The sequence below is a fragment of the Mesitornis unicolor genome, unplaced genomic scaffold, assembly GCF_000695765.1.
Source record: "Mesitornis unicolor isolate BGI_N332 unplaced genomic scaffold, ASM69576v1 scaffold19392, whole genome shotgun sequence".
In the NCBI taxonomy this organism is placed as follows: Eukaryota; Metazoa; Chordata; class Aves; order Mesitornithiformes; family Mesitornithidae; genus Mesitornis; species Mesitornis unicolor.
In genome coordinates this window covers 1-26,721 of record NW_010168728.1, presented here as the reverse complement: position 1 = coordinate 26,721, position 26,721 = coordinate 1, and the positions used below count along the sequence as shown (strand labels likewise).

The 26,721-nt window shown below is 39.7% G+C and overlaps 1 protein-coding gene across 1 annotated transcript in view; it reads right to left on the bottom strand.

Moving 5' to 3' along the window:
• Nucleotides 1-24,167, bottom strand: part of CPAMD8 (C3 and PZP-like, alpha-2-macroglobulin domain containing 8) — a gene marked incomplete at its 5' end in the record, with an annotated part of 27,475 nt that extends 3,308 nt beyond the window's left edge. Inside the window, 22 exons of the mRNA XM_010179128.1 lie at nt 1,068-1,142; nt 1,592-1,804; nt 2,363-2,473; nt 2,571-2,676; nt 3,124-3,198; nt 6,980-7,067; nt 9,796-10,034; nt 10,417-10,479; nt 10,867-11,022; nt 11,375-11,511; nt 12,440-12,526; nt 13,043-13,208; nt 14,753-14,827; nt 15,289-15,445; nt 16,979-17,060; nt 19,808-19,984; nt 20,529-20,754; nt 21,171-21,469; nt 22,149-22,200; nt 22,676-22,818; nt 23,414-23,567; nt 23,936-24,167. Of these exons, the coding sequence (XP_010177430.1) occupies nt 1,068-1,142; nt 1,592-1,804; nt 2,363-2,473; nt 2,571-2,676; nt 3,124-3,198; nt 6,980-7,067; nt 9,796-10,034; nt 10,417-10,479; nt 10,867-11,022; nt 11,375-11,511; nt 12,440-12,526; nt 13,043-13,208; nt 14,753-14,827; nt 15,289-15,445; nt 16,979-17,060; nt 19,808-19,984; nt 20,529-20,754; nt 21,171-21,469; nt 22,149-22,200; nt 22,676-22,818; nt 23,414-23,567; nt 23,936-24,167 (3,113 nt within the window). The remainder of the gene's footprint in view (nt 1-1,067; nt 1,143-1,591; nt 1,805-2,362; nt 2,474-2,570; nt 2,677-3,123; nt 3,199-6,979; nt 7,068-9,795; nt 10,035-10,416; nt 10,480-10,866; nt 11,023-11,374; nt 11,512-12,439; nt 12,527-13,042; nt 13,209-14,752; nt 14,828-15,288; nt 15,446-16,978; nt 17,061-19,807; nt 19,985-20,528; nt 20,755-21,170; nt 21,470-22,148; nt 22,201-22,675; nt 22,819-23,413; nt 23,568-23,935) is intronic.
• Between the last annotated feature and the right edge of the window lie 2,554 nt (nt 24,168-26,721).

Genomic DNA, 26,721 nt, shown 5'->3' with positions numbered 1-26,721 from the left:
GTAGGGAAAACAGGAGAGACATTAAACACCAAGATTTAATAACTTATAGAAACAGTCAAAATTGACTATTTACCATGATTTACACCTTAATAAGAAAACCATCCATCAACTTCTGTAGAGAAGAGGAAGGGTGAAGAACAGGATGGTGTATCTCACGTTGGACACATGCTAGTCTGAACTCTGGTGCACAAGAAGGACACGAGAAGGCACAGGGTCTTCTCTTGAAGAATTAACTTGCTTTACCGGTTTGTTAGGAGAGTTAGAGGCCAGGGGAAAATTAATGAGTGGAAAGCAGCCAGGAAAAATCTAGTTCAGTTTATTTACTAGGAACAGCATGAAACAAACTATTCTATTGACCCTCCACTGCTTCTTGGTGAGATTTATTGTAAGCCATGAGCAAGTTCGACGTGAGTCTTGGAAAAAAGTGTATGAAATAAGCACCAAATAAAATGAGCAGCCAAATTCCTAGCTATTCCATCTACTGACCTTAACATTTTTGCTCACTAAGGCCCTTTATTCCAAACAGCAGTTCTGAGAGAATCAAGACTGCCAGCTCAATTTTTGCACAGAACTGCTAGGGACAAAGTTAATCCACCTGGATTCTAGTTCGTGCAATGGTTTAGTCTGTTGTTATGTCCTGTTCAGTTGTTTGTTGAAACACATTACATCAGCCTGATTTTAAATGTGACCTTTCCAGCTTAATATTGAAGAAAAGATCACAGAGTGTGTGTTGTTTAAACACATCAAGGCTGAGAAAATAGGAGGGTCGCTTGCCCACTCCTATGAACAACTCCCTAAATCTCCCAAGTGCCCTGAACAGAGCGGGTATCATGCAAGATTTCCTGAAAGGAAAAGACTAGAAGAGCTAGTCTGTGGTTAAACAGTCATCCTAAGTGTCCTTGACTTATTTTTTTCTGATTTCTGATTGTTCTGTCTTTTCTAAAAGATGAAGAAATTAAACATCCTTAATGTGCTTAAAAGCCATATATACTTTCATACAGTGATAGGATAAGCCTTATCCTTGTTAAAGAAAAAGGCCTTGGAATAATGCAAAGGTATGGTATTACCTGCTGGAGTTTGTTGAACACTGGGTTGCTCAGCTGTGTGGGAGTGTGTCTCCCTTCCTTCTGGCAAATTCTTGGCTGTAAATAAAAAGAAAAATAAATGCATTGGTCATAAAATTTGTTAATGAATCTCTAGAAAATGTCTGCATTTTCAGAGGTGGCATATTCAGTTCACTGAGCTGCTACATTGCACATCTTGAAAGCCAATGCAGAATCCCTGAAGAGTGTTGCATTTCATGGATGTATCTAGGATTATTCACTTCAGATAAAACAGTATCATTAATTTTCCCTGAAGTTCATTCTGACTGGTAAAACATGAATTCACGAGAACAGAAAACGAGTTATTCTGAGCTAAGCAGGAAGGCAGCTCTCTTACAACTTAATCCTTTGTAATATAAGTAGCAAAATAATAAATAGGAGGTTTTGAATTCTCCTCTATTCCCTGCCACACATATGCAATTATCATTTGCCTACAGTAGTGTTCTGCAATTAAATCATAACAGAAAAGGGAACTGAATGAAACCTACAGGCAGAACAGTGAGACATGGGCATCTGTTCTATCCTCGTATTATTCCTGCACGATGCTACTTCCATCTGGCAATGGTTCGGGTAAATCTGTCCATCTGATCCACACACAGGCTCCCCATCATAGCCACAGTCTCGCGAACACATGCACTGCTCAAAATACTCATCCTCCAAGCAGCCAAAAACGTTATTGCATGGTCCAGAGTGAACAAACCCTGAAAAGTAAACAAAAACATCCAAAGCAATTTTTTTGCATAGCATGGGTAAGGGGAAGATGGAGAAGCAATTTTCTACTGTTTCTCTGATGTAAGTTTTCATGTTTTATCTGACAGAAGACAGGAAGGAATGTATAGTTTCTGGGGAAAGTGACTCCTTTCACTGCTGCATGAAATTGTTCAATCTTCCTGCAGGTAAATGTGGAGCTCTACTACAAGATAATTTTAGAGAAAGAAAACCAAATCGCATTTTAAAGAGTTTTTACCTTTATGCTTATTAACACACCTCACCTTGTGCAGGTTCTTCCAGAATTATACATTTTTATCTTGTCTCTGAAGCAAATAATAGTCGCTTTGGAGACTGAAGAGCAGACTACACTGGTCTGTTTGGCTGTCAGAAGTTTCATACCGCTATCCCACAGACCTTTGCAAAACTTCCACTAACACAGAGTGAAATGGAGCATTTTTCTAAATATAATTTTGAGCTCTGAACTCCTGGAAAGTATGTCTGTGGGCTCCATTTTCCAAAAAAATCTGCTTGGCTTTGGTGCAACTTACCAACCCATTGGCTAGCTGAGCTTTCCACCTCATTGCATGTTGGCCCATCACAGAGCTCCCGAGCCAAGGGACTGTTTTCACTCACGTTGTAGAAACGAGTCGCTTCAAAAGCTGCAGGCGAGCAAGAATGAGAAATCACAACTGAGTTTTGTGCCTGGAGCATTAATGTTGGTGAAAATAATAAAAAAAAACCAACCTAAGCACATACCTGGCTCATAGTAATCATACACTTTGATAGGAACAGGAGCTGTCTTCCCAACTATATGTTCTCTGAACGCTTGAAACTTTACACAGGTCATGCACTGGCTAGGAATCTGTATGAAATGATGGAAAAGACTCATTGTAACAAAACCTGCATTTTAAGTGAAGAGAGACATAAATAAACTTAGTGTTTGTCCCTCATGTAATGTGTTGTGCTGGACAATTGGGGAGAAAGAAGACATCTCCAATGGTAGGTGTAGAGACAAAGATAACGAATAAATGCCAAACAGGATTAATTAAAACATGATACTTTGTCAGTCTTTAAAGCACATACTTGCCATACAACAACAGCAAACCTGAAACTCAGCTGTTTTCCCTGGCTTACCTAACACCATTCCTGTCATCAGTCAGTTTGCTAATGCAACTCACTAACAATTTACTGCTGATGACCAAGTCAAGAGAGATCATATCTTCCACTCTCAGGTACATGCTATGCCCGATCCACTGGTCATTTGCCTTTCATAGAAAAGAAGCATAATTATAAGAAATAAAGTCATTACCTCATCAAAATAAAAAAGGACTTTTCTTCCATCCACTTCATATCTTTTTAATCCAATTTGCTTGTTCATCAATAACTAGTGGAAAAAAACACAGATTTAGTTTCAAATCATTTTATAGAAAACAGTTTGAAATTGGAGAAGAAGAAAGATTTTGGACTGCTTAGAAACCTGATTAGACACTAAAACCCAGGGATTTCTTCTGCTGGAAAAGGATGTTTCAGTAAGAGAGAGGGGAAATGCAAAGAGGATTGCAACTGCTGTCATACAACTGAGGAAAGGATCATCTGTGTTCTTTTCTGTGACCTGGTGAGAAATGCTTGCAAGGTGCACAATGCCGAGTGTTCTTCCTGGTCCCCAGTGCATTTATTTCCCTCAGCCTATGCCTGATATATCACACATAATCTAATTGAATAGATCCCGATTGGTTTCAGTACCAAGGCTCAAGCAAGACCTCAGGGACCCCCAAAACACTTGATAAACTCTCCTATTTAGACTCCTTCAGCCCGCCAAGGAATTACTCTGCTGGGTCACGCTGGGTATTAAAGGTCCCCAGGTCCCCTTCTCCCACCAGCTGAAAAATCCAAAACATTCTTTTGCCAGGAAAATTAATCCTTACATTTGAAAAGAGCAGCCATTTGAAAGAGCCCTAGGCATCCTCCCTTTTGACGAATGGGGTCAGGCCAGGCCTCTGCTACTCATCTTCTCTCCCTCTGAGGCCCAGGGATTTGCAATTTGCATTGTACCAGTCAGGCCCACAGATTGCCTCTTCTTATGCTTTCTATTTATTAGGACAATCTGCAATGCCAAGCAGTATCAGAACACTAAGAGTGTTCTTCTCACATCTGGGGTGTAACTGCCCCTAATATACCCCAGCCGTTTGTAAAAATGCTCCAGCTCCTCTCCCCATGCTGCCTGCAGGTCTGTCTGTCTACCAGGATCACAGACTTCAGAGGAAAGTGCAAAAGCCCTCATTTACAGAATTACTGCACCACCCCAAAGGATCCAGTAACTATCTCCCAGCTATAGAATGCTAACAAATCACCACCAAAATATAAATGCTATCATCTGACATAATTCTACAAATTGTTACTTTAAAGTTTCCAAGAGTTACTCCTATGATTTTCCATATTCGGAATGATAACATCTCAATATTTTAATGATTGCCATGCTCTGTGTACTTGATCAGTTGATCAATCATTACCGTTTTGATAAATTCTATTCAGAACACATCTATTGTGTGAGAAACATTTAATCTAGAAGCTGGGGAGGATGGTGGTCTGTAGAAAAGACTCTTGTGTTTTAATCCCAGTTTTGGGAGCAGAATAAGGACCAGAGCAGCTACCCTAATTCTGTTTTCCAAACTTCCCTGTCAGACAATCCTGTTTGTGACATAGGGATAGCATTTCCTTACTTCATTTTTTGTTAATGTTCCTAAGTAATTTTGAGAATCTTAGAATGAAATCTCTGTGGAAAGCAAAAAGAAGCATTATTATTATGATGATGCATTAGAAAGAATGACATGGGGCAAAAAGCATTTCTACTGAAATTTGCCCAAACCTGCTACCAACAGCTTTAACTGTGAATTTCTTCAGCACAGCGCTTCTAGCTGTAAAACTCTGCACACAGCTTCCTGCTATTACTGTAACAAGCAAAGGAACATGTGTTTAAGTCCCACACAATATGGAAAGGGCCAATTTAATTTGTCCTTATAATTTTAGGGGCCTGATGGTGGCTGTTATTACTCAGCAGTAGATGGCTGCAGACAGTCCTTTTATGAGGGCTCGGAGAGGCTGGCGCCACCGGGAAATGCTCAGCTCAGCTAAAGTTGCATTTTTCTGGTGAAGCTTGATATATACCAGCCTGGGGTGACCTCCTGACCTTGTCGACACCCAGCATTATTAGGAGGATTTGTGGCTGCGCAGCCGGGGGGCTGCCCTCGACGTGCAACAGAGCGTTCATTAACCATCACTGCCCCAGAGCTGCACGTGGGTTCGCTCCGTGCACACTGCTCCCTTGTGAGGGCAAACAACAAACAAGGAAATCTGATTTACAGCCCTGCCCCTCCTCACCAGAAGGAGGAGAGGAAAATGGCGAGGGTAACAAGAAAATGCAGCAGTGGGAATGATAAGGCTCACCTCTGCTGAAGGTGGTGCCCAAGATACAAAACAAAACTAACACTGGGTCTTCAGTGGAAGAATTTCATTTTTGTCAGCGTGATATGGATACACATTTGATAGCCATAAATAAACCACAGGGGTTGTATCTGCATCTTCACTACCTACGTAGTAGGTAGCTACGTAGTAGCTTTGTCCCTACGTTTCATTTTTACAGATGCAAAGGGTTTCTGCAGTGAGAAAGATGGAATTCAGCTCTTCAAGCGGAACATTCCCCCTTGAAGATACAATAACCTTCCCAATTTAGCAAAATCTCCTACTTCCCAAAGGAAGTAATTCCATTCTGGTTATGGAAATGGAGTGCCCAGTATTGAATCCTAAGTGCAGAATCCTCTCACTAAATCAAGGCACCAGCTACATAGTTTTTTGTCCAAACAGCTTTCAAAATGGTGGGTTTTGAACCAGCTCTTTGATACCTGACAAGCACTGGAGAAGCACACACTGCACGAAACACCTGACATCTTTCTGAGATTTGCAAGGACTTCACTCAGATCAGCTCTGTGTTGCAGGAGCTCAGCCTTCCCAGTGAAGAAAGGGAACCAGCTCCTTTTCCCATTCAGACATGGGGAGAAATGAAAACAAATCACCTGCTGTTCTGTGCCCAGAGACCCTAACAGATGGGGCTACACTGGGACTCTGTGGGCTTTTCTGCCCATAACGGCAGGAACATAGGATTCAGGCAGGTGGGAAGATGCCACAAAGAAAAGAAAAATCATCTCGTCTGCTTAGTGCTAGAGAAAGCCTCACCTGGATTGTACGCACTTGAAGAGGAGCATATTGCTCTTTTTCTCCAAGAAAATGCAATGGTGTTTATATTATAAATTAGCCAAATCAAGTGAAATCCTAGAGAAGAGAAAGCAATGCGCGCTTTTCCTTAAATTAGGATCTCAAATTAAACTGCCTGGTCTTCACTATGATTCTACTTTAAAATTCTTCCCCAAATCTCTCCCTCTTCCAGCACAATGAAGATTAAGTTATTAACAGAAAAGATCTTTTGGAAGCAAAATACACTTTAGCTCTTTACCAGTTCTCAAGCATGGAAAGATTTTACACCTCTTTAGTTCAACAGTCCTTAAAAACTATTTGCAGCATAAGAAACACCCGTGAATACACTGTAATGCTTCCACAAAATATAAAGCAAAGCTCAAGACTACAGTTCATCTCCCCTAGAGGGCTGGCTGGGTAAGAGACACATTCTGTCCACCTCAGTTTGGCTTGCAATAAACATGATGTTCTCCCAGAAAAAAAAAAAAAAGAAAAAGAAAAAAAAAAGGCAAAAAATTCCAAGACACAGAGCCTCCAAAGAAATGGAATCCAGATGTTGGAGATAACACAGCCCACTAAGCAGCCATAAACAGCTCCTGTTAGAGCACATTTTCACTTCAGCATTTCCAAATGGGTCTCATTTAATTACCGTGCACTGTGCTCACTAAGAAACCTTCGTTTGGCCACGTTCAGTAGATTTGTTAATCTTGCTCAGAACATCTGTTTACTCGTTTCAGATAAATATTTTTTGACAAGTGAAATCTCCTGCCCCCCTAATTTTAGCTGCATCTTTTTGGACAGTGCTCTAACATTCAATGGCATTTGCTTCCTATTGCTCCCCAAAGGGAATCCATGCCAATTAGAGCACCGGCTCCTGGCCCAAAATCATGCCTTGCGCTCTCATTACAACATCTTACCTGCTCTAGGCTCTCAATATCTGCACGAAACCCCGAGAACAAGGGCACTTCCAAGACAGCCATGTTAGAAGATCCAGAGTGAAGCCACCTTCCCATGAGAATAGAAAGAGAGAAAGAATTAAAACAAACTCCGGATCCAAGGTAACAAATGATACATGAACAACTCGGGATGGAGAGAAACTGAAACAAACTTCAGAGAAAAAAAAGTATTAAAAGGCTCTACTCTTCTTTGAGGGACTTGCTGAAAGCCACAGTCCACTTGGTGTTTACAAAATCATTTTTTCTGCTTTTATTGAACAAAAATTAAGCACAACTTAGAGGGCAGATGCAGGAGATGACCAGGCAAATGAGGGCAGAGAAGCAGAATGAAGGATGTAGTCTCCTGTAGGGCTGCTTGCATTATATTTCAATTAATCACAAAAAAAATGCACTTGGTAAAAGGAAATAACCCCTTAGAGTAGAAGAAACTTCTGTTCTTTCCTAAGTGGAGGGCTGTAAATGGATTGTGGTCTAAGAGGAATGTTACTTCCCAATACCAGTCAGAGCCATTTAACCCTGGGGTTTCGTAAATGGCCATTTCCCTCCAGCATCTAATTGACACTGAGAAAAGTATCTTTGCTAATGAGTCAGCAAACTCACTCTCTAGTTACTAAAGAATTCATTGCCTATATCGTCCTCTATAACATCAATGAACACTCCAAAAAACCACTGAAATTCAGAGTTCTTACTACTGAAGCGTGCATAAAACAAACACAAAAAAACCACAGGAAGGGGTAGAGAGAAAGTTTATTTGGGCCATTGCGAAATATTTCAATTTCTTGCAGCATGGCAGCAGAGTTGACATTGTAACAAAAAAGCTCCTGCTAATTCCAGAACAAGGCTCCTTTTCTCCTCATTCCCATACAGTCAGCTCTAAACTATCCCTCCTTGGCACCTCACCTGTTTGCTGTTTAGTTGCACCACCAAGACAATGAGCTTGGACCCAGGAGGGCTTCTTAGCTCATGCCCAGCACTGAGAAAAAACAGTACACAGCTTCCAGGGTCAAATTTGCCAGATCTGAACTGGCTCCTGCAGCGTTATTTGGAGGCAGAGACCTCCCCAGCTAGGGCAGGTGGGTGAGTTTGCTGGAGCTCTGCACAGAGCCAGCCTGGATATAATGTCACACCCAAGCTCATACGCCCACAGTAGCATGAGGTGGTCTCTGGATGGATCCAGTTGGCTCTGTGTAAGACAGGTCAGGGATGGCAGCCTGCCAGAGATGTTAAATCTTGTTAATCACGCACCATACTCCTTAAGAAATCCTGTAGTATCTCTTTACCTACATTTTTCCCCACTCTGTTATTTCAGTTCTCTGTTTCCCATACTGTTCTCTCCTTAACTACTCAAAAATGCCCCAAGGACTTCACTGAGCATGACAATACTAAAAATAATTACATTCTGGAGAATACCCCCAGCTCAAAATATTTCAGTTGTCATCCTTAGATGCACTCCTTTATTCGCATTGCCTAAATAAAATGATGAAGGAGTTAAAAGAGCATCATTACAGGAGGAAGGGGAGGAAAGGGAAGATTCTGTATGCTTTTGTTTTCTTTCCAAGCGATCAGTCTCCTTGGACTGGGCTTCCTCTCAAATTTCTGTCTTTGCTCCAGCAATTCCCAGGGCAGAAGTTTCAGAAATAACAACAGCAAGGTTGTGTTGATGCAGGGCAGCCTCCTTAGTTACAGGCATCTTCAAGAAACTGACAGGACTTTATAAGCCTACCTCCCTGATACAACTGCAGTGGTTAGGGCAGGGGGAGAAGAGGCTGAGAAAGTGATACTGTGTTCTGTACGGCCAGACCAATCCTTGGAAACCGTTGGATGATGAGTTGGTGTTGCTTGTCACTGGCTGTTGTTACTGAAGAATTCAACTAGGCTGGAAAATGCCCAGCTCAGGATTGCCTTGTGACAATCAGAGGCAAAGCATCTGTCAGCAACAGGGCCACACGAGCAAGGGGCAAGTGTGTTAACAGAGATAACAAGATCTCATCTTTGCCTGGAGTCACTGTATGGCTTTGCCTCTGCAGGAAGGAAGGAGATAGAAACTGATAGTGGAGCAAAAGTTTTCCATTTCCACAAATTACATCTGAGCTGTTCACTTGACTTCTGCTTCTTGAGCTCAGTAAAACCTCTAGCCCCACCACTTGCCATGCTGCTGGTCACAAATATGCACAATAGTTACAGATTTCCTGGGAATGGTTTCTTCTGTTATACAGCAGGATGTCGAAAGCCCTTCTTATTTACTTTGGTTGTGGCTTTCCCTCTTTTGAGCCAACTTTCCAACAACCTCCTTAAAAACTAAAATATTTTGCAAAGAGATCAGCAACTCCAGCTGAAATTACCTAGCTCTTTTAGGCTTTTAAGGGAAACCTGTTACTGAAGACCTGATACAAGCAAATGACATTCAAGTTGTCTTCTTCAGGATTTGGAGAGGCAATAATGAAACAGTAATAGAAACTCAAGGTGTTGCCCTCTGTAAATTTTGTTCCTGTTTCTCTACCTTTGACATATACTTAGTATTACAATTACTAACGCCAGCAGACAATGTTGGTGAATGTCCATGCAATAACTATCCTACAACCCACAATTCTGGTTGAAATACTGCATTCTGCATATGAGGTGTTTTGTCTTACACTGTTTGAGATACAGACAGTGCAGCAAGAAAGAAATTGGTATTTCTCCTGTGTTGATGAATGTATCAGAAGAGATGTGCTGATCGGCAAACTAAGCAGTCCCTGAGAAACAGGCAGGACATGATGCAGACTGGTATTTCCTACCTAGTGCACGTCTCCAGTATCACTTTGTATTCCCGATGGTCCTGATCTGAAGCTGGGTCATCATCATCCACCAATGCCCTCTCTCTGTGCAAGGCTTCAGAGCGATTCTCATCTGGAGAGACGGATCGCGGGAGATTTGGAGCTTGAAGATGCTGCTCTGACTTTGGCTCCTTGAGGTTAACCAGGAGCTGGAAGGCTGGCTTGGCAATAGGGTCAGGCACATTGTAAGTGACATCAATCTGCAGCAGAAAAGGGGGCAGTGGGGAAACAAAACAAATTAAGGCACTTTATTAGATAACCTCAATGTTTCAAAGCATCTACAAATGTTTGTCAAAGACCAGCATAAACACCAGATCTCTTCAGAGAGAGGTAATGGCAGGCACAGAAGTGATAGAGGCTTTGCAACACAGTTATATATAGGGTAAAGCTACACCAGAGAAGACTCACCCTAGTACAATCACACTTACTCCTACAAATTAAAACAATGCCAGGTTATATAATTACTTAGAGAGAAATTCAAACTCCTCTCTCATAGCAAACTGAAATTAAAAAAGTAGCAAATAGACAGTGAGTTTTGAGATCCCTGCTCAAATACTTTTTCCAGCCCCAGGGCAACCTTACCTGCATCAGACAGCAGCCTTCCCCTTTGGCACTCACAAACAGCCCCGTTGGAATACTGGGGATCTGGGGAAAATCCAGAGTCAACACATGGCACTCACAATGGAAACAAGTATCAATTTTAGTTTTATTCTGTATAAAATATCTTTCCAGTTAAAAAGGAGACTGCATAAGAGAAGTGAGTACGGCTTACTCCTCTCAGCCACCTGCATTTAACAATGGTAAGAAACAAGCAGCAGCACAAAATAAGTATCAGGCATTAGTCACGGTGAAAAATGACTTGAGTGCTGCCTCCTTCACATCTGAACCCAGCCATAAAACCTCAGAAAGTCCCAAGATCTCAGTGTTTAACTTGTACTTTTACCACTACTGAACTTATCTGAGTTGTCATTCAGAACCCAGCTTAGATAGATCACTTAAAAAAATTAGCTACATAAACACAAAACCACCTACCACTGCAGTCTGGAGGACTTTCTTATTCATCTTGTTAAGCTCAAAGGTCTCCTGGTAGTCTAGATTAGTAGAAGCCAAGGAAATGGTAAGGTTGACTCCTCCAACATAAGAAAGGATAGCATATTCAGCCAGAGCCTGCAGGGCTACACATGTGTCCTAAGGATCAGAAGGGGTAGAGATCAGAATAGTGAAGAATACAGGAGCACAGTAAACCTATAAACAAGTGCTGTGCTGTACAGTCATCAGCTTCTGGTAGCAGAATCTTCCTTATTTAGACATACCAGGTTTTGTTCACTTTTGCTGTCAAAGGCATCTGTAAGGGCAAAGTCTAGGTTCCTTTCAAATTATCAGGCCAAAAAGGAAGCAGTTCAGAACACTGGAAAGTTTTTCTTCTTAACAGAAAACAAACTGTTTCTGTCCAGACTCTAGATGGAAACTCTGCATTGACCATTCCTGAATCAAAATGATTATGCATGCATTGAAGCTACCTTTTTTGGAGGCAGCCCACCTGAGTAGAAGAGAATCCTCCAAGTGCGTTCCTTTGCTGTGAAAGCCATTTTACTACTGGGAGCGCAGATGCCACATCTCCTAGGAGCGTGTATGTCAGAAGGGCATAAGAGGTCATTTCCACTTCTGCAGAAACAACTGAAAGAGGGAGGAGGGGGAATTAAAACCAAACGAAAACCAAACAAGCAAATCATTCAGAAGTGAGAATCTCAGCAGGTCTAGAGATAGTTCTATGAATATTCATTAACTGAAAAAATTTTAAAAAGAGCCTGTAGAAGTAAACACAGGAAGAGAAAAAATGAAGTTAAAAGATGTCTGCACCCAAGATCCACCAACTTCCAAAGACACCTCTGCTTCCAGGACAAGCTGTTTCCTTCACACAATAGATAACCTTCTTACTACTGGATTGTATCCCATAATTTCTCTCCTACTCCAGTTCTACTTTAGCTGCTGCTCATACTGTATTCCTGCCCCAGAGATTTTCATACTACATCCAGTTAGATCCCTCCTGAACATTGCTGCACCTACATCATATTAGAGAGCTTTAAGTGACTTGAAAATTATAGCATCATTCACTGTTGTTGTTGCTTTGATAGTTAAAGTCTAGGAAAACAGTTGAAATGCCAGTGACTGCCAATAAAAACTGAGTATACAATCCCTAGGGCCATTTGAAAACACAAAGCTAAACAGCTCTAAAATTAAATGTATTTGACTTCTCTCAGATTTCCATTTCAAATGATTCCTCCCTGATGGGATCCCATATGGCTCTCACTCTTCTGTATTACTCACTGCTTTGTAAAACTGGAATGAAAAATGGTGAGATAGCTGGGGCTGAAAAGACTTGCTAGACTGCATCTAGCTCTGTCTCTCATTTGCTCTTAACCAGCTCTTTTCCCATAACATTACCTACCTTTTATGAAGATACCGGTAGCTTTTCATCCAGATGCTGTCCTGACTGACCATCATTTTCAGAATATCTTGTATTAAACAATTTACTAGAATATATGGATTTGATGGCCTGCTGTTGCAGCCTATTCCCTTATCTTTGTCTTTGAAGTACAAGTACCTGATTGAGAAAGACCATCATTAAATCCCATGAAGGTATCTTCATCAGTAACAAGAGTTCCCGTCAAGCTCCAGTGTGTAAAGCCATCTAGAAAAACAAGACAGTGGAATATGTACGTTATTACAGCAGGACTGCAGCTAAACCTCTGTATATGGGAAGAATCAAATTCTGCATCAGTCAATTTTGCATTGACTCAAATAACAGATTCATGCCCTGAACTGCACTATACCTCCTTTTAGACAAGCATCCCCTGGGCAAGAGGCTCCCTTTGCAATTACAAAGATGGCTCAGTGTGACAAATCAGGTAATTCTCAGATTTGGGATTAAAATACACCATCAGGGAACGTGATGCATTAACTGAGCCTCTGGCACACTTGCCTCCCTTCAGCATCAGCTGCATGCGGGGAACTAAGGTACTCGGCCCTCTACAGAGAGCAAGGAAAACTTTTGGCTTACAAAGTCAAACTGTGCTGTGAGGAAGATCTCATCTCACAGGCTCCAGTAATGCAAATATATCATCCAAGTTGCAAGGGCTATTTGCTTGTTCCTGGAAGAGGATTGCCAGTCCAGGGACTTGCCAGATTGGCTCCAGGAGTGCGGTACCTTGTGTAATAGCCATGCTGTTCATTTTCCGCAGCGTCACAGCAGCAGAGGGACTGTGCAGCAGTGTCAGGGCATACGCAGTCAAGGCAGTAGTGTAGGGGTCTTCTGCTGAATACAAGTTGGACTCTAAGAAGTGTTTTGCTTTCTCAATAGCTGCTCTTTCTTCCTATATTTAGGGGAAAGAGCCCAGACATATTACCAGCCTCTGTATTTCAGAAGTTAGCATCACTTTACTTCTCATTACTTTGTGTCCATTAAACAAACAAACTAACTAACTAACTAACTAGGAAAGATGCCGTTTGTTCCCTGCAGAATGACACTAACATTTTCCTTTCCCTAAGAAAAGTCCAGCATCACAAATTCAAAAAAAAGAAACAAATAGCACAGCAAGAATGATCTAGACTAACAGTGAGATGCATTTTTTCTCCCCTAAAGCTGAAGAAATTTCATCCCCCTGCAAGGCAGCAGATGAAGAGAGCAGAAGCGAGCTCTCTACTGTAAGTCTGATTGTGTTCCTGACACTCTGGAGCGTCTAGCAGATGCCAGAGGATAATAAAGGCCAAGGTTCCCAGGGGTCCCTGCAGCCAGCAAACATGTTTTATTAACTCCCTCAATGACCTCACCATGTAGGAACGTGGCTCTGATAATTTATAGAAACAATTTAATTGGACTTGATGTAATTTGGTTTCTTTTGATTTCCCTGTGGCACTAACCTTCCCCTTCCCCATTTCCTAGCTAAGATCATTAGTAACACTTGCAAATCTCCTCTAGGAAAACCATTAGATGTACATAAACCGCACTTCCAGCAAATAAAAACGCTAGGGCTGTCTTGACACACTGCAGCCCAGAGAGAGCATCACATCACTTCTCAGAGGGGGGACACTGCTGACTGGGAGGCAAAATGCTACTCCATGAGAATCTCTGTTCTAGTGAAATTGCACACACACAAAAATACAACAGAGAGAAGCACTGTTCTTACCATGAGTTTTAAGAAGAAATTTCTAAAACACCAGTTGTTCTGGAAGTGATTTTTCCTTTTCTACTTCAAAATTTATGCAGTGTAATTGCACGCTCCTACGTAGCTATTTTTTTTCCTGTAGTGTTCCTGTTCTGTCTCATTACAAAGAAGAGAAACATTTTTCTCTAGAGTCCTCAATCCAGCACATTACAGGAGTGCAGCTCTCCAAAGTTACTGTAATCTAATAGCAGTAGCATTTTGGCCACTGTAGCAAAGGCAGACTGCAAAAGTTTTCTGGAGCCCCGAAGTCTATATGGCCCCAAGTTAAACTGCTTAGTTAAACTAAGCTAGGTAAAGATTTTTTTGAGTATATATAGGCAAGCTACCAGTATATCTGCATAGGCTGCAATCTCACCTTGAAATTACAAGGCAGAAAACATATTTTGCAGCTGTTTCTAGGAGAGGTCAGGGATGGGGTTGCAGGGAAATGTTTTGCTGTGGTAGAATAATCCCTGAGCTGATGGCTGAAGGATGGGAGAGCACCATGAATAACTTCAGAACAGATTCCTTGACTTTAGAATAATCTCAAGGCTTTCCAACAGCCTCTGTTACTCAGATGCTATTCGTGTAGTGAGCAGAGCGCCTTTGAAAGTGAACAGCAGTAAAATCAAGTTTTAAAAAAAAAAATTAAAATAGAGAGAATTTTTAGAATATGTAGAATGTGAGAGCTATTTTAACTAAGTTTTGGTTACCTCAGAAGTTACACCTGTTTCCAGAAGAGATGCAACCACATAAGCTGTCAGGGAGATTTTACCATGGATTCCACCCTGTAGGGCAACAAACAGAAACCACTGTATGTAAACTAGAGAAAATGACACTGGATAAAAAGACTCTTGAAGCAAGGCAAAGAATGTAACTATAAGAGAAGCCGTGGCATCACAGAACTTCCTTTCCTTTGACATAAGGAGTACAAAATTTAGAAACCCAAGCCAACATTGTAGCTTCCTTCCCTAGCAATAGCCTGAGAACACACTCAATGCACATCACTTTATACTCGAAGACACAATGCTGTTTTACACAACTTGACATCCTGCTTTCTCATGGGACAGCAAAGATAGGTTCTGATAAGACTTTTTTTAAAATTTAAATTCTCCTTGCTTTTCTTGTACTGTTCTAGCCTTTCAAGTGCAAATTCAAATTAGGCATAAGGAAACTGCATCACTTCATGCTTTGATAATAACTTCAAAAATGCACCTATTGCATGATTTTGAGTCTGTACAGTTTTTACCTGAATGTCTTTATTTAGTATCCTGCCCATAGCAGGAAAAGAACCATCTTCTTTCTGATGCTGAATGATCCAGTCTTTGGCAGTTGTTAGTTCTTTCGGGTCAATGAAAATAAACCCACGAGACTGTGCAAAGGACTTGAGGACAAAAGCTGTTAGCCTGAAAAGACGAATTTATCATCTTTACTGAGAAAACAAATTCAGAATAATGTATCAGTAAGGGAAAAAAACCCATTCTTTGAAAGCACAAATTTTAAAAATCTTGTTGGGGAAACACTAAATATTGCTAAAAAAATAATGGTACATAAAAGCACCTGAACACTGTCTAAGCTTCTGGATAAGAGCAAGATTAAGGATCAACAAATTAAACTGAAAAGTGTAACTGGAAGGTATGTTTGTCTTAGTTATGAAAACTCTGAAATTCAGTTCCCTCTTATAGGTGCTCATCTGCTACCCAAATTTTAAAGCTTTTAAATTAAGTATCAATATTCTTACAAATACAGGATTATTGTAAAGAAAGAGTAAATTTTCCAATTTTGTTAATGTCCTAACTAAAAAAATTAAAATAAATCCAAAACCTATTGCTAAAGTCTGAGGCTGTGTTAGACTTTATACAGAATTAAGACTTAAGAAAGCAACAGAAGTGTTTTTGGAATTCTAAACCTCTGACATGCAACAAGTGTGAACTCTGGCCAGCTTTGGGAGATTGAATCATTCATTTTACAAGCCTCTGAGGAATGGGAGGGTAGGAGGCACACTGCCTGGCAGGGGAGTTTTCAAGTGTTAAGTAATTCTGTGTCACCATATTTTACATCTAGGGACTGGGAGATGCCAGATCCAAGATGAAAGGTTACTATCTTAGAAACAGTGAGACAGCAACATCATAGAAGTGGTTCTTCCCCACAGATGAGTTAGTGAAGAAAATCACTTTAAGGCAAAATACAGAGCAGACAGAAAAGCCAAATGACAGCACAAGCAAATGAATGAAGACCAGAACCTTCTACATCTGAGTCATTATACTCCACTAACATGCTAATGTGATGTAATGTACAACCTTAAAGGCCATTGTATCCTAAGAGGGACATTAGTGAGATAAGCTGATTTCTCAGTTTCCTAATTTCTGGTTTTCATATTGTTCAACTCTGGAAGGTCCTGCACTTCAATTCTCAGGGTGTTAATCCATACCATTCCATTTATATCCTCACGGGAGGATATAAAACACTTGGGAGAAAGACTACTCCAGGTTTTTTTGGGTTGGTTTTGGTCTTTGTTTTCTATCTACCCTGGTAGAAGCCTCTTCCACTTTAGAGACAGCAAGTTTCTCTGTTCATGCTTCAGGTGACATTCCATTCCTTAGGGAGTAAGGTGCTTCAATGCCCCCCATGTATTGCTATTCCAGTTCCAGTAGACCAAATATGATCCTCAACCATAGCTTCTGTGCCTAAACCCTGGACATATTAATAGACGTGACTATCGTAATGGCCTCTGAATCTTGAAACGACTACAATACACCTACTAGCATAGTAGGAACACACAGCAGCATTGAAACAGTAAGTCTACAGTCATTGAGTATTATTTCCATTCTCTACTGTGTGTGATGGAAGCTGGAAAATCACTCTTCTTTCCTTGCCAATTGTGTATTTTCCCATTTAGCAAGCACTGAATTTTCTAACTGTTTTAAATAGCAACTCACCACATACTCCCCGAGGAATCCCTCTCGCCAAAAGCACTGTACGAACCATCTTGTCTCTTGTAGGTCAGCTGGCGCTGGTAGCCTGGAAGTCACAAAAGAATTGGGGGAGTCCAAAATCCTCACACAGAGAAAAACAAGTATTTAAAGTGAATGAAGACTCATATCATCTGGCAATAGTGTAAGGGATCTCTTATTTTGTTGTGAGGGATAAAGCCAGCTCTGTGTACGTACGCTGTAGCTTACTCCAAAGTCTAATCAGGCTAACATCTGTAAGACTCCTATATTTTAGCCAGTAGAAATGTAAAATTTTGATACCCCTCTACAAAGATGCAACATTAAAAGAAAGATATTTACTTTAGCATAAGCCATTCTCCTTCTATTGTACTGAAAGCACCATGCAGGTGAATTTTTTTTTTCCTTTAATGATACAACTGGATTCAGACTTTTCTCCAAAACTGTCACTTGAGACAGCTTAATGCAACATGACAATAACAGCTGTGATCTTCATGTATACAACAATTCCCAGCTACTAGGGCTGCCTTATAAAGCTTGTTTTAGACAACAATTACTAACAGATTGAATGCTGAAGATAAGAATTCTCTACCAGAATGTCTTCTGAGATTGAAAATAAAGACACTCAAAATGCACTTCCTATTAAGAAAAGAATTTGCTTCTCAAACTTTTTTGTCTTACAACCATGAACTGCCCATCCTAGTAAAGCACTCTATACCTCTGTATTGAGGAAAACAGAATACACGCTTTGATAAAGCTCTTAAACACCCATTGGGATCAGACCTTTCAGAATGAGTATTTTTGATATGGAGATCTGTCAAACCTGCAAGAAGACTGTGCCAAAGACATTTAGCGCTTGCTTAATTCTCCGATACATGAACAGACATTTTATTCCACATCCCACGACATTTTGAAGGGAACGGATTATGTTCATCTCTGGAAGCAAAGTTTCTTTGTTGACCTCTCCAGATACAGGCAGCTCCACAATCCCTGAGCAAGGGCTGCCCATGACTCCTACACTTTCTCCTGGTGCTCCGTAGCCTTTCAATGCTCATAGAGAATACAGATACGATGGTTTGAAAAATGGAAGAAACAAGGCCCTACAGATTAATGATGCTCCTGTAGTAAAACCATCTTTGTGTAGGGGTTGTGGGATATGTGCAAGTACATGGCAGAAAGCATAAGCAACAGTATTTTTTTTTCCTTTCTCCAAACAATAGGTGTCACTTTAAATTAGATTGTTTTTTTTCTACTTAGGCCTCAGATACAATTTTCTACTGAGCACTTCCTCCTTAAATTGTTCCTAAGCATTCACTTCTGGTGTGTTAAACAGACAAATTAATTACTAGCATTTTTGTATCAGTCCTATAATTTCATCTGTTCTCTTATTCAAGTGTTTATCTTGTGCTGACCTACACTTCATTGCTCTTACATTTATTCTTTGCTTGCCAGGTTGATAGTGGCACAGACTTTATGTCTTGCTCACTCTTCTGAAATCTTCTCGTTTTTAAACACTTCTCTAGATGCTTGGACTCATTGGAGAGATTCACCTTGCTACTTCTCACCTGTTCACCTGCTTTTGTAGAACTGCATTGTGGGAAAGTAGAAAAAAATTACCAACTGGTTTAGCTCAGGCCACTTCTAAAAATTAGGAAATATACAGGAATTGTTGAGTATCAGCACTTTCTGTGACGGATGATTAAGTTTTCTGGCTTGGTAAGCCACAAAAACCTTCTGGAGTGAGCAAACAGACTTTCCCATTTAAACCTTATACTTGGCAGGGCTCCAACAAACACAAAAAGATTAAAACTCTTGAGGATTTCTTCTGTAAGGGTTAATTAGCAGGCAGAGTTTGGAGCCAAAAACCTGGAAGGTTTGCAGATTCATAAAAAGAAACAAAAGCAAATGATGTTACAGAGGAAAAGCTGACCCACACTATTAAAAAATTCCCTTTCTCTTACTGCTATTAGCAAGCATAAAAAATTACAAGTGAAATTACTCTAGCCAGGCAAAGGAAGCAGCACTGGGCTTTTGCTGCTGAATACAAGAAATATATTATGTATTACATTTTATATTTTCAGAGGAGAACCACCTAGCCCTGTCACCTCTGATTTCATGACATGACTATTGTCTGACTCATACACAAGACAGCTTTGTCCCTTCAGGTCATTCTTGTTTCTAATGATCTTACATCTCCAGAGAATGGTATTTAGTTATAAACTGTTTTGCACATGATTCTACCAAAACAAAATACTGAGAAAAACAATGCATAAGAGGACAGATTGCTTTGAGCAAGACAGGACACTGAAAGGCCAGAAAAAAAAAGCCTTCGTTATATAGCTCTAGGTTAACTACTTTGGATACTTACTTTTGATTTTGGGTATACTGTTACTAGGAAAATACTGTTTAAAAAAGAAACTTCAGAGAAGGGCCAAACAGTGACTAAAGGACTGGAAAGACAATTTATGAATAAGGCAAAAAACCCTGAATACATAGATTTTTACTAAATTTAATTTTCCTTGACTTTCTGAAATGTTTAAACATAAAAATAAGCCACCTAAGTAAAAAAAAAAAGATAAAAAATATAAACCAATAAGCATGCCACTAGGAATTATTGATGGGAAACACAGGCTACACATCAAAGGAAAACATCTTTAACATCAAAAACTGTTAACCTGTGAAATTATCCTACAAGAAATGATGACTTCGCATCACTTGGGATACTCTTGGTTAGAAAGGACAATGTGATACTGGTAAAACTCTCCTCTAACTTAAAAGCCTTTTCTCCTCCTAGGAACCGTGACTGTAATGAGTTACCTTGAACAAGGTAATCAGTAGCTTCACTCTCCACCTCAGGACTGAGTTGCTTTGTTTTTTGAAGATATTTTAGGACAAAAACATTAGGAGCAAAATGGATCATGTTCTGCTCCCCACATCCAAACGGTAATCGCAAAAGATTGTCCAAGTTGTTCAGTGTGGGACCCATCACATCTCCTGTTTGAAAAAGAGAAAATATTTTCAGTATCAAGGAATTCCTTCTGATGTCTTACATTTAAACCCCACCTGACTACACTAATTTCTAGCTACACAGTCAGTTTAAATAAACTCTATCGTAAGTTGGAAGTCCTTCAAACATTAAGTCTTAGCCCTTCAAGATTGTCCTGGAATAAAGAAATTTCACATTTCAATTTGATTATCCATGACTCGCCAATTTAGACTACAAATTTAGAACACAATTAGCACACTTTGGGCTTATGATGATTATGAAATGAATACTATGAATTCTAACAGACAGGGCCTCTGCAAAGCCCTTGGATGGTATCAACTTTAAGTCACTGTCATCTTAAACAGGGTTCAAACAAGTGAAAAAATTTATTAATTACTTGTCTCAGAATTAAGCAGCATATACCTCTGTAAGCGCATAGGACTATCTTATCTGGTCTGTATTACTCAGACACTGTTCAGAAGCAGGTAACAACTGGAGTATCTCTTCACATTTGATAACTGGTACCTAGTGATACCTCCTCATGATTGATACCTATTATTGAAGCCGTAGCTCTTTCTGATCCTGGAATTATGTTGTGGGGAACTCCAAGAGTAAATGCTTCATTGTGATTTTCATCAGTCTCTTCTTTTCTCCAAATTTTAAACTCTCCCATGGACCCCCAGCCTGTGGAAAAGCCAATGTACTTCACCTCAAGCTGTTTGGGGACTGTCCACTCCACAATAATAGACTCATTTAGCACCCGAGTACCATGGCCAACCTGAAAGGAACAAAAAACCATGCAATTCCAAGAACCCACAGGTACGATGTCAGTTTGCCATGTGTCCTTGGACCCAGTAATTGTGTGTGCATCAGAAACACTGGAGATGGACCAGTACCTTTTACTTTCCCACCCACGAAACAATCCAAAGAAGCCTAATGAGAATTTCACAGACTTGCTCTCCAAGGCTTTGAGCACACTTAGCACTAAAAACATGAAAAACTGAGGTCCTGAGAACATAATGTGGCAAGCAGATATGTTCTGATTCAAACAGCCTGATGGAGACTTAGCAAAAACACAACAGGAAAGAAGCTTTCACCATCTACAACAAGCCTAATGAAAATCTGCTGCCTGTGTGCTCAAACTCTATGTAAGAAAGCAAGACTTCCAGACCATTACATAGATAAATTCACTACCTGGATAATTCCATTTTTCCAGCTGATCCAGAAGCTGCGGAATTCATCCCAGGACAGGATACCAGCTGTGTCCCTGCTGACCAACGGCTCACCCATTTTGCTTATGGAAATCCATGTTTTAGTATTTTGATGTCCACCAATAACAATCTCTGTCATCTCTGCCATGTCATGAGGACCAGAGGACAAGGCCAGGTGAGCATCATTGTGTGCTTTCACAGCAATGTCAAAGTGTGTCATCTGGGCAGGTTTCTGCATGTATTGGTATTCGTATTTGTTAGGTGTAGAAATGTGTATTTTCTCTAGTCAGAAAAATAATGGAATGCTGTAAGAATTGGAGCTTAACTCACATACTTAAAAAATAACCCATAGCTAACTGCTAAACTTTAAACAAACAGACCTTTCCCCAGTACATGTTCTTTTTTTCCAGCTTCTATTAAACAATCATAGTATATGTGCATGTTTCTTTCCATCTTCTGTTTATAACCCCTTCCAATATAGAAGATCCTTCAATTCAAACTGCTTAGCTGGATTTCTTACAAAGCCTGTAAGTGATTTTTCAGTTCTAATCTAGTGGTCAAAAGCATCTCTGTTTAGCTACTGAAGCCAACTTTGAGCCATTCAAATCCCAGGCAGAAAGAACACACTGATTCCAGAACTGAATTTGAAAACATCAACTGAAAATATAGCACAGTCACAGTTACTGTCCACAGTGCTGAATACTTAAACTGTTCCATAAAGTAAAGGAATTTAATTGCCATTTCCAGAAATCACTTGGGCAGTTAAAGCAAATTCATAATTAGCCAGCCAGGTAAGAAAGACTCTTTATTCAAAAGTTCCTCCTACACACCATAACTCATCAATCATAGAGACATGGAAACAAAGATTTTTTTTATTTTTTTTTCATTAGATGAAGCCACATGTTTCTATTTATAACTAAAAACAAACAAACTTAATATCTCATTCAAATAATAAACTTACCATTTGGGCAGAAGAACACACTATAGGTGTATTCTCTGGACAGTCCCTCTGGCTACGTAAAGACAGAAATCCATACATAAAAATACAGTGCTTTGGTTAGCATTAACAGCTATTCAGTTTTACTTACAAAATATAGAAATAACATTCTGCTGCTGCACAGTGTTTTATATCCTTTATAGAAAGGTTATTACACTGTATTCTGTTAGCTAGAGATATGCTAAGCTCTAGAGTGAATCTCACATCATGGCATACTTCTTAGATTAACAGAGCACTCTTATCTGATAAAATTTCTATCCCTTTTTCTTCTGAACAGTATTGAAGATAAACCAGCATGAACTCAGAATCAAATGGGCTTTTTCTGTACATGTATCACCAAAACTGATTATTTTCAATCACGTAAGCATAACAAATCAACTTGAAGATTCTTACAAACCTATTCGCATTTGATTAACTACCTAAAAACTTTAATGATTTGCCTAAACATTTATCATTTTTTTCTAAATTGTTACAAATTCGTATTTCCTTACCTCAATAATAACACTACTGCGAACATAATCCGCTCCCACTGGGGTCCTTTTGTCCATATAATTGTCCTCTGAGTGCTTGCCATTCTTTAAGGTCTGCATCCCATCCTGACAGCAGTTAGTTCCACCGTAAGCAAAAGCTTTTGCTAAGAAATAGAAGGGGAAAGGAGCAGATTTTGAGACAGGAAGATCTTCAGGAGTTCACGTAAAGATCACATGAAGATCTAAAGTAATTAGATACAGTTTATTAACAAAACATCAAGTGTTTCATAATTACAGCTCTCTATTACCTTTATTCTGTATTTGAACAGTCACATCTAAACCTCAACAATATTTGGTCAGTCATGGGGCAACAGAGAAACTCTTTTCTAGTTTCCAGTGTTGCACAATTTTTACAGTCACTATTTGCTTGAAAGATGGACAGAATTTGTTGTTATTCTAATTTAAAAATTCCCACTAATCTCTTCAGGGAGATGTAACGGGTCCAAATCTTACACGACCACATTTCACACAACAGGAAAACTGATGACTATGGAATCTCCTGAAGTCTGTTCATGCAGACTTTTCAGTGCATTACAGCTATAAAATTTTACTTCTAAGAAACAAATGAAGTTGAAAATTGAAATGAATTATTCCACTTTTGGGTAATGAGGGAAATAAGAATTTTCTTCTGAAAGAAGAATAAAAAGAAAGACTCGTAAAACTCTTTCAAGCAGCAAGCTATTTTTATTTCTATACTACCAGTGATGTTGCTCAGTCCAAGCTCATTGAAGGACAAAACGACAGAGGTGGGTTTAGCTTCCCCAGGGGCAACGCACTTCTTTCTGGTCAGATGGTGTTTCCCAGGATGCCCAACAAACTTAATGCCTTTTGGAACAGAAATCTTCACGTGGACCTGTGAACATTTTTGAATGTCATTTATTGCAAATTTCAGCTGCAAAACCAATAAATATATATAAAAACCTGAAAACCACAGAATTATTAATAAAATAATAGTATGCACAGATGATTCATTCTTCAAACCTTCTCGTAATATATTTGAGGGATAGCATTACTTTCAGCTCAGCAATTCTACAAGTAGTTCAGAACGATAGTACTGGAGGTAGACAGATAATGAGTTTGAGAAGAAAACATCTAGGGATAGAGGATTTCTGTATCTATTATCCCTATACCTTATCTACTGTAAATTGGAGACCACTTAGGAAATTTTGATACAAAACCAGAATTTAGTGAGTTAGCAACAGGAATAAAGAGGGCTGTTACCTCTACACAGACAGCTAAGTAATTGTAGACAGTCAATGGGATTTTGGTCTGTTCTCCCCGGATGACGTGGTACGGTAGGGTGAAATCGATGAAGAAAGGTTTGAATGTCTTCAGTTCTGTCTGACTGGCAATGCCCAGCCCCTTCTCTTCAGACAGACCCACAGCTTCAGTTATCCACGTAGTGATAGAGTCTGGCACTTCCACGTGCAGCTGTGCTTCTCCCGATGCATTACTACCAAAGAGAAAATAGAATAATTTGGGTTGATCAGATTAATTAAATGCTTTTGGATGAAGTTAAATCACACACGCCAAACATTTTGGGGAATTCCCTCCATACCCAAACTTACAACATAGCATCAGGGCCTGCTTTGAACAACAGCTCATAAAAGGCTCAATGTTTTCTATCAGTTTTTGAGACCTACACACATTGATAAGGAGCAGAACAGCAAGTAGTTGCTTCTGCAAAACACAGTCTAACAAATTCTTACTAGATTAAAAGCTTTACAGGCATTTGCAGCCTCATTATAGAGTCACTTTTCTTACAGACAAATGTTTGCGCTAAGTCAAAAAATAAAAAAGAACCCTAGGCTGAGGTCCTGGATAAAAACCATTTAGCAATAATTTACTTAACAGCTACCAAAATAAAAGTAACTTTAGTTGGAACCCATTGTCCTCGTATACACTGACACACTGCAGTCTCTGCTTGAACATAAGGGCAAATGAGAAATTTTCTACACACCAAGTTCAGCAACTGCTTGTCCAGAGGAGTGTATTTTAATTCAAAAACATTTTGGTTGGTTGGTTTTCAGAATGCCCGACTCAGAAAATTTCCAAAAATGTAATTTTCTTCTAATGAGAATTGAAAGTAATTATTAAAAAGAAAATTTCTGGTTTGAGTATTTAGCTTTACTGTGCATACCATAACAGGCTATCATAAACCTGGTATCCTCTTCCATGCTTTATAAGAATAGAAATTCAATTTTGCTCTGCAGACTTTGCTATTTCCCTCCTGCAAAGCAGCTTTGGCCTTGCCTGGAACAGAAAACATTTCCTCTACAGCAAGAACAAAAGCTATTTCATGGCTCAACTGGCAAGATGATTGGTGCAGTTATGAGTACACCCTAAGGTTGTTTTCTCTCAAGTTCTTATTTATTTCCCAGAGCTTGATACACACTCTCCTAGCTCTGTAATCTTTTGAGAGCAACATGCATCTTGGTTGGCATGGAAAACGGGAAAGCAAGATGTTCAGAATAAGCTCAAGCGTACAGCACAGCACGCTGTCTTTCCACGCCGCAGTATGTCCTGATTCATATCCAGGACAAACTGAAGAATTGAGCCTTCACTGCTTTTCAGCTGAAGGTTATTCACATTTTAGGCACCAATGAAGTGTCTTTATTTTCAGCTCCTAAATCAACTGTAATTTTCAATGAGCCTAAGCTCTTGTAACTGTCAGTAAGTAGGCAGCGTATCATGTACTGATCTGCATAATCATATTGCAGTAGGAAAAGGATTATAAAAAAGTTTGATACAAAACTATTGATCGCTCTGCCTTTGCACAGGCATGCTAGGTTCGGTCAGTCTCCAAGCACTCCGTCTGGTGAATGTGGTTCCACAGCTCAAACTACAGAGTGGAGGCTCTGGGAAATGCACTTGGCTTGATAGCACCAAGTTATTTTAACTTCTTTTTAGTGTGCTAGTTACTTAATACTTAGGTCTTCATCCCAGCTGGAGTTAGTTGGTACCTGCAATAAACTTCAGCCCTGAAGAGTAAGCAGAAGGGTGTCCTAGCTCCAGAACTGGCAGCATTCCAGTCTGTTTAACCGGACAATTTGTTGCAGCTGATGTTCTTTCCACTGGGATTTCAGCCCATAACCAGCATTAACATTATTTTCACACATGAGGGCACTTACTCTTCTGGGCGGGGGGCCAAAGTACACACACATTTCCAGCCATTAGACCCTCCAGCCAGGCTCTAGGAATTTTTAGAATTGGTTTGGGAAGTTGACATTAGTCTTTTGTTTCTTTTTTTTTTTGAGAATTGTATATTATAATTATTAATGGTAGAAGAAAATAAAAATTCTTCCTGTTCAAGAGAGTGGAAATCAAAGAATGCTCAGCTCAGTTGTTTCTAATGAAATGAAGTGGAGAAAATGCAATCTGCAACTTTTTATTCCACACTCTCCCACTTATAATTAACTGCTCCAGCTTGCTGAGGCCCAAATGGGCACTTCTGGAATTCTTTGTGTATTTCTACAAAGCATATTTCATGCTCAATTGAACAGATTTGAATACACTTGCTGCAAGTTCCTGTCAAATTTAATTTATAATCATTTATTGAGAATGAAGTTTACTAGCAAACCTGGAGAAGCCTTTTAAAAATTGCTTCAAATTATCCTAGATGTGCTGTTTCTGGGAGAGATTAGTTACCTGCTCATTCTTTTTCTTCAGTTCCAGTTGTACCAGGTGCAAACCATGATTTATTGGGCAGTAAATTAAGGTTCAGAGGAGATGCTCTTGCATCAGATGAAAGAGAAAGAAGGGCTCTGTGCAATTTAAAAAGCGATCAATACAGAACGCTCACCAGTGCGTGGTTAAGCTATACCAGCTTTTACAGAAGCAGCTATTCCGCCTCCATCTCCTCACACATTAATTACTCTGAGATCATTTTCCCACTAAAGCACATGCAGAAATTGATGCTAGAACAAGTGAATACACTTCAAGACCAGATGAAATGTTACAAAGTAAGATTATTGATTAAAGCAGTAATGAAGAAAAGAAACAACAAC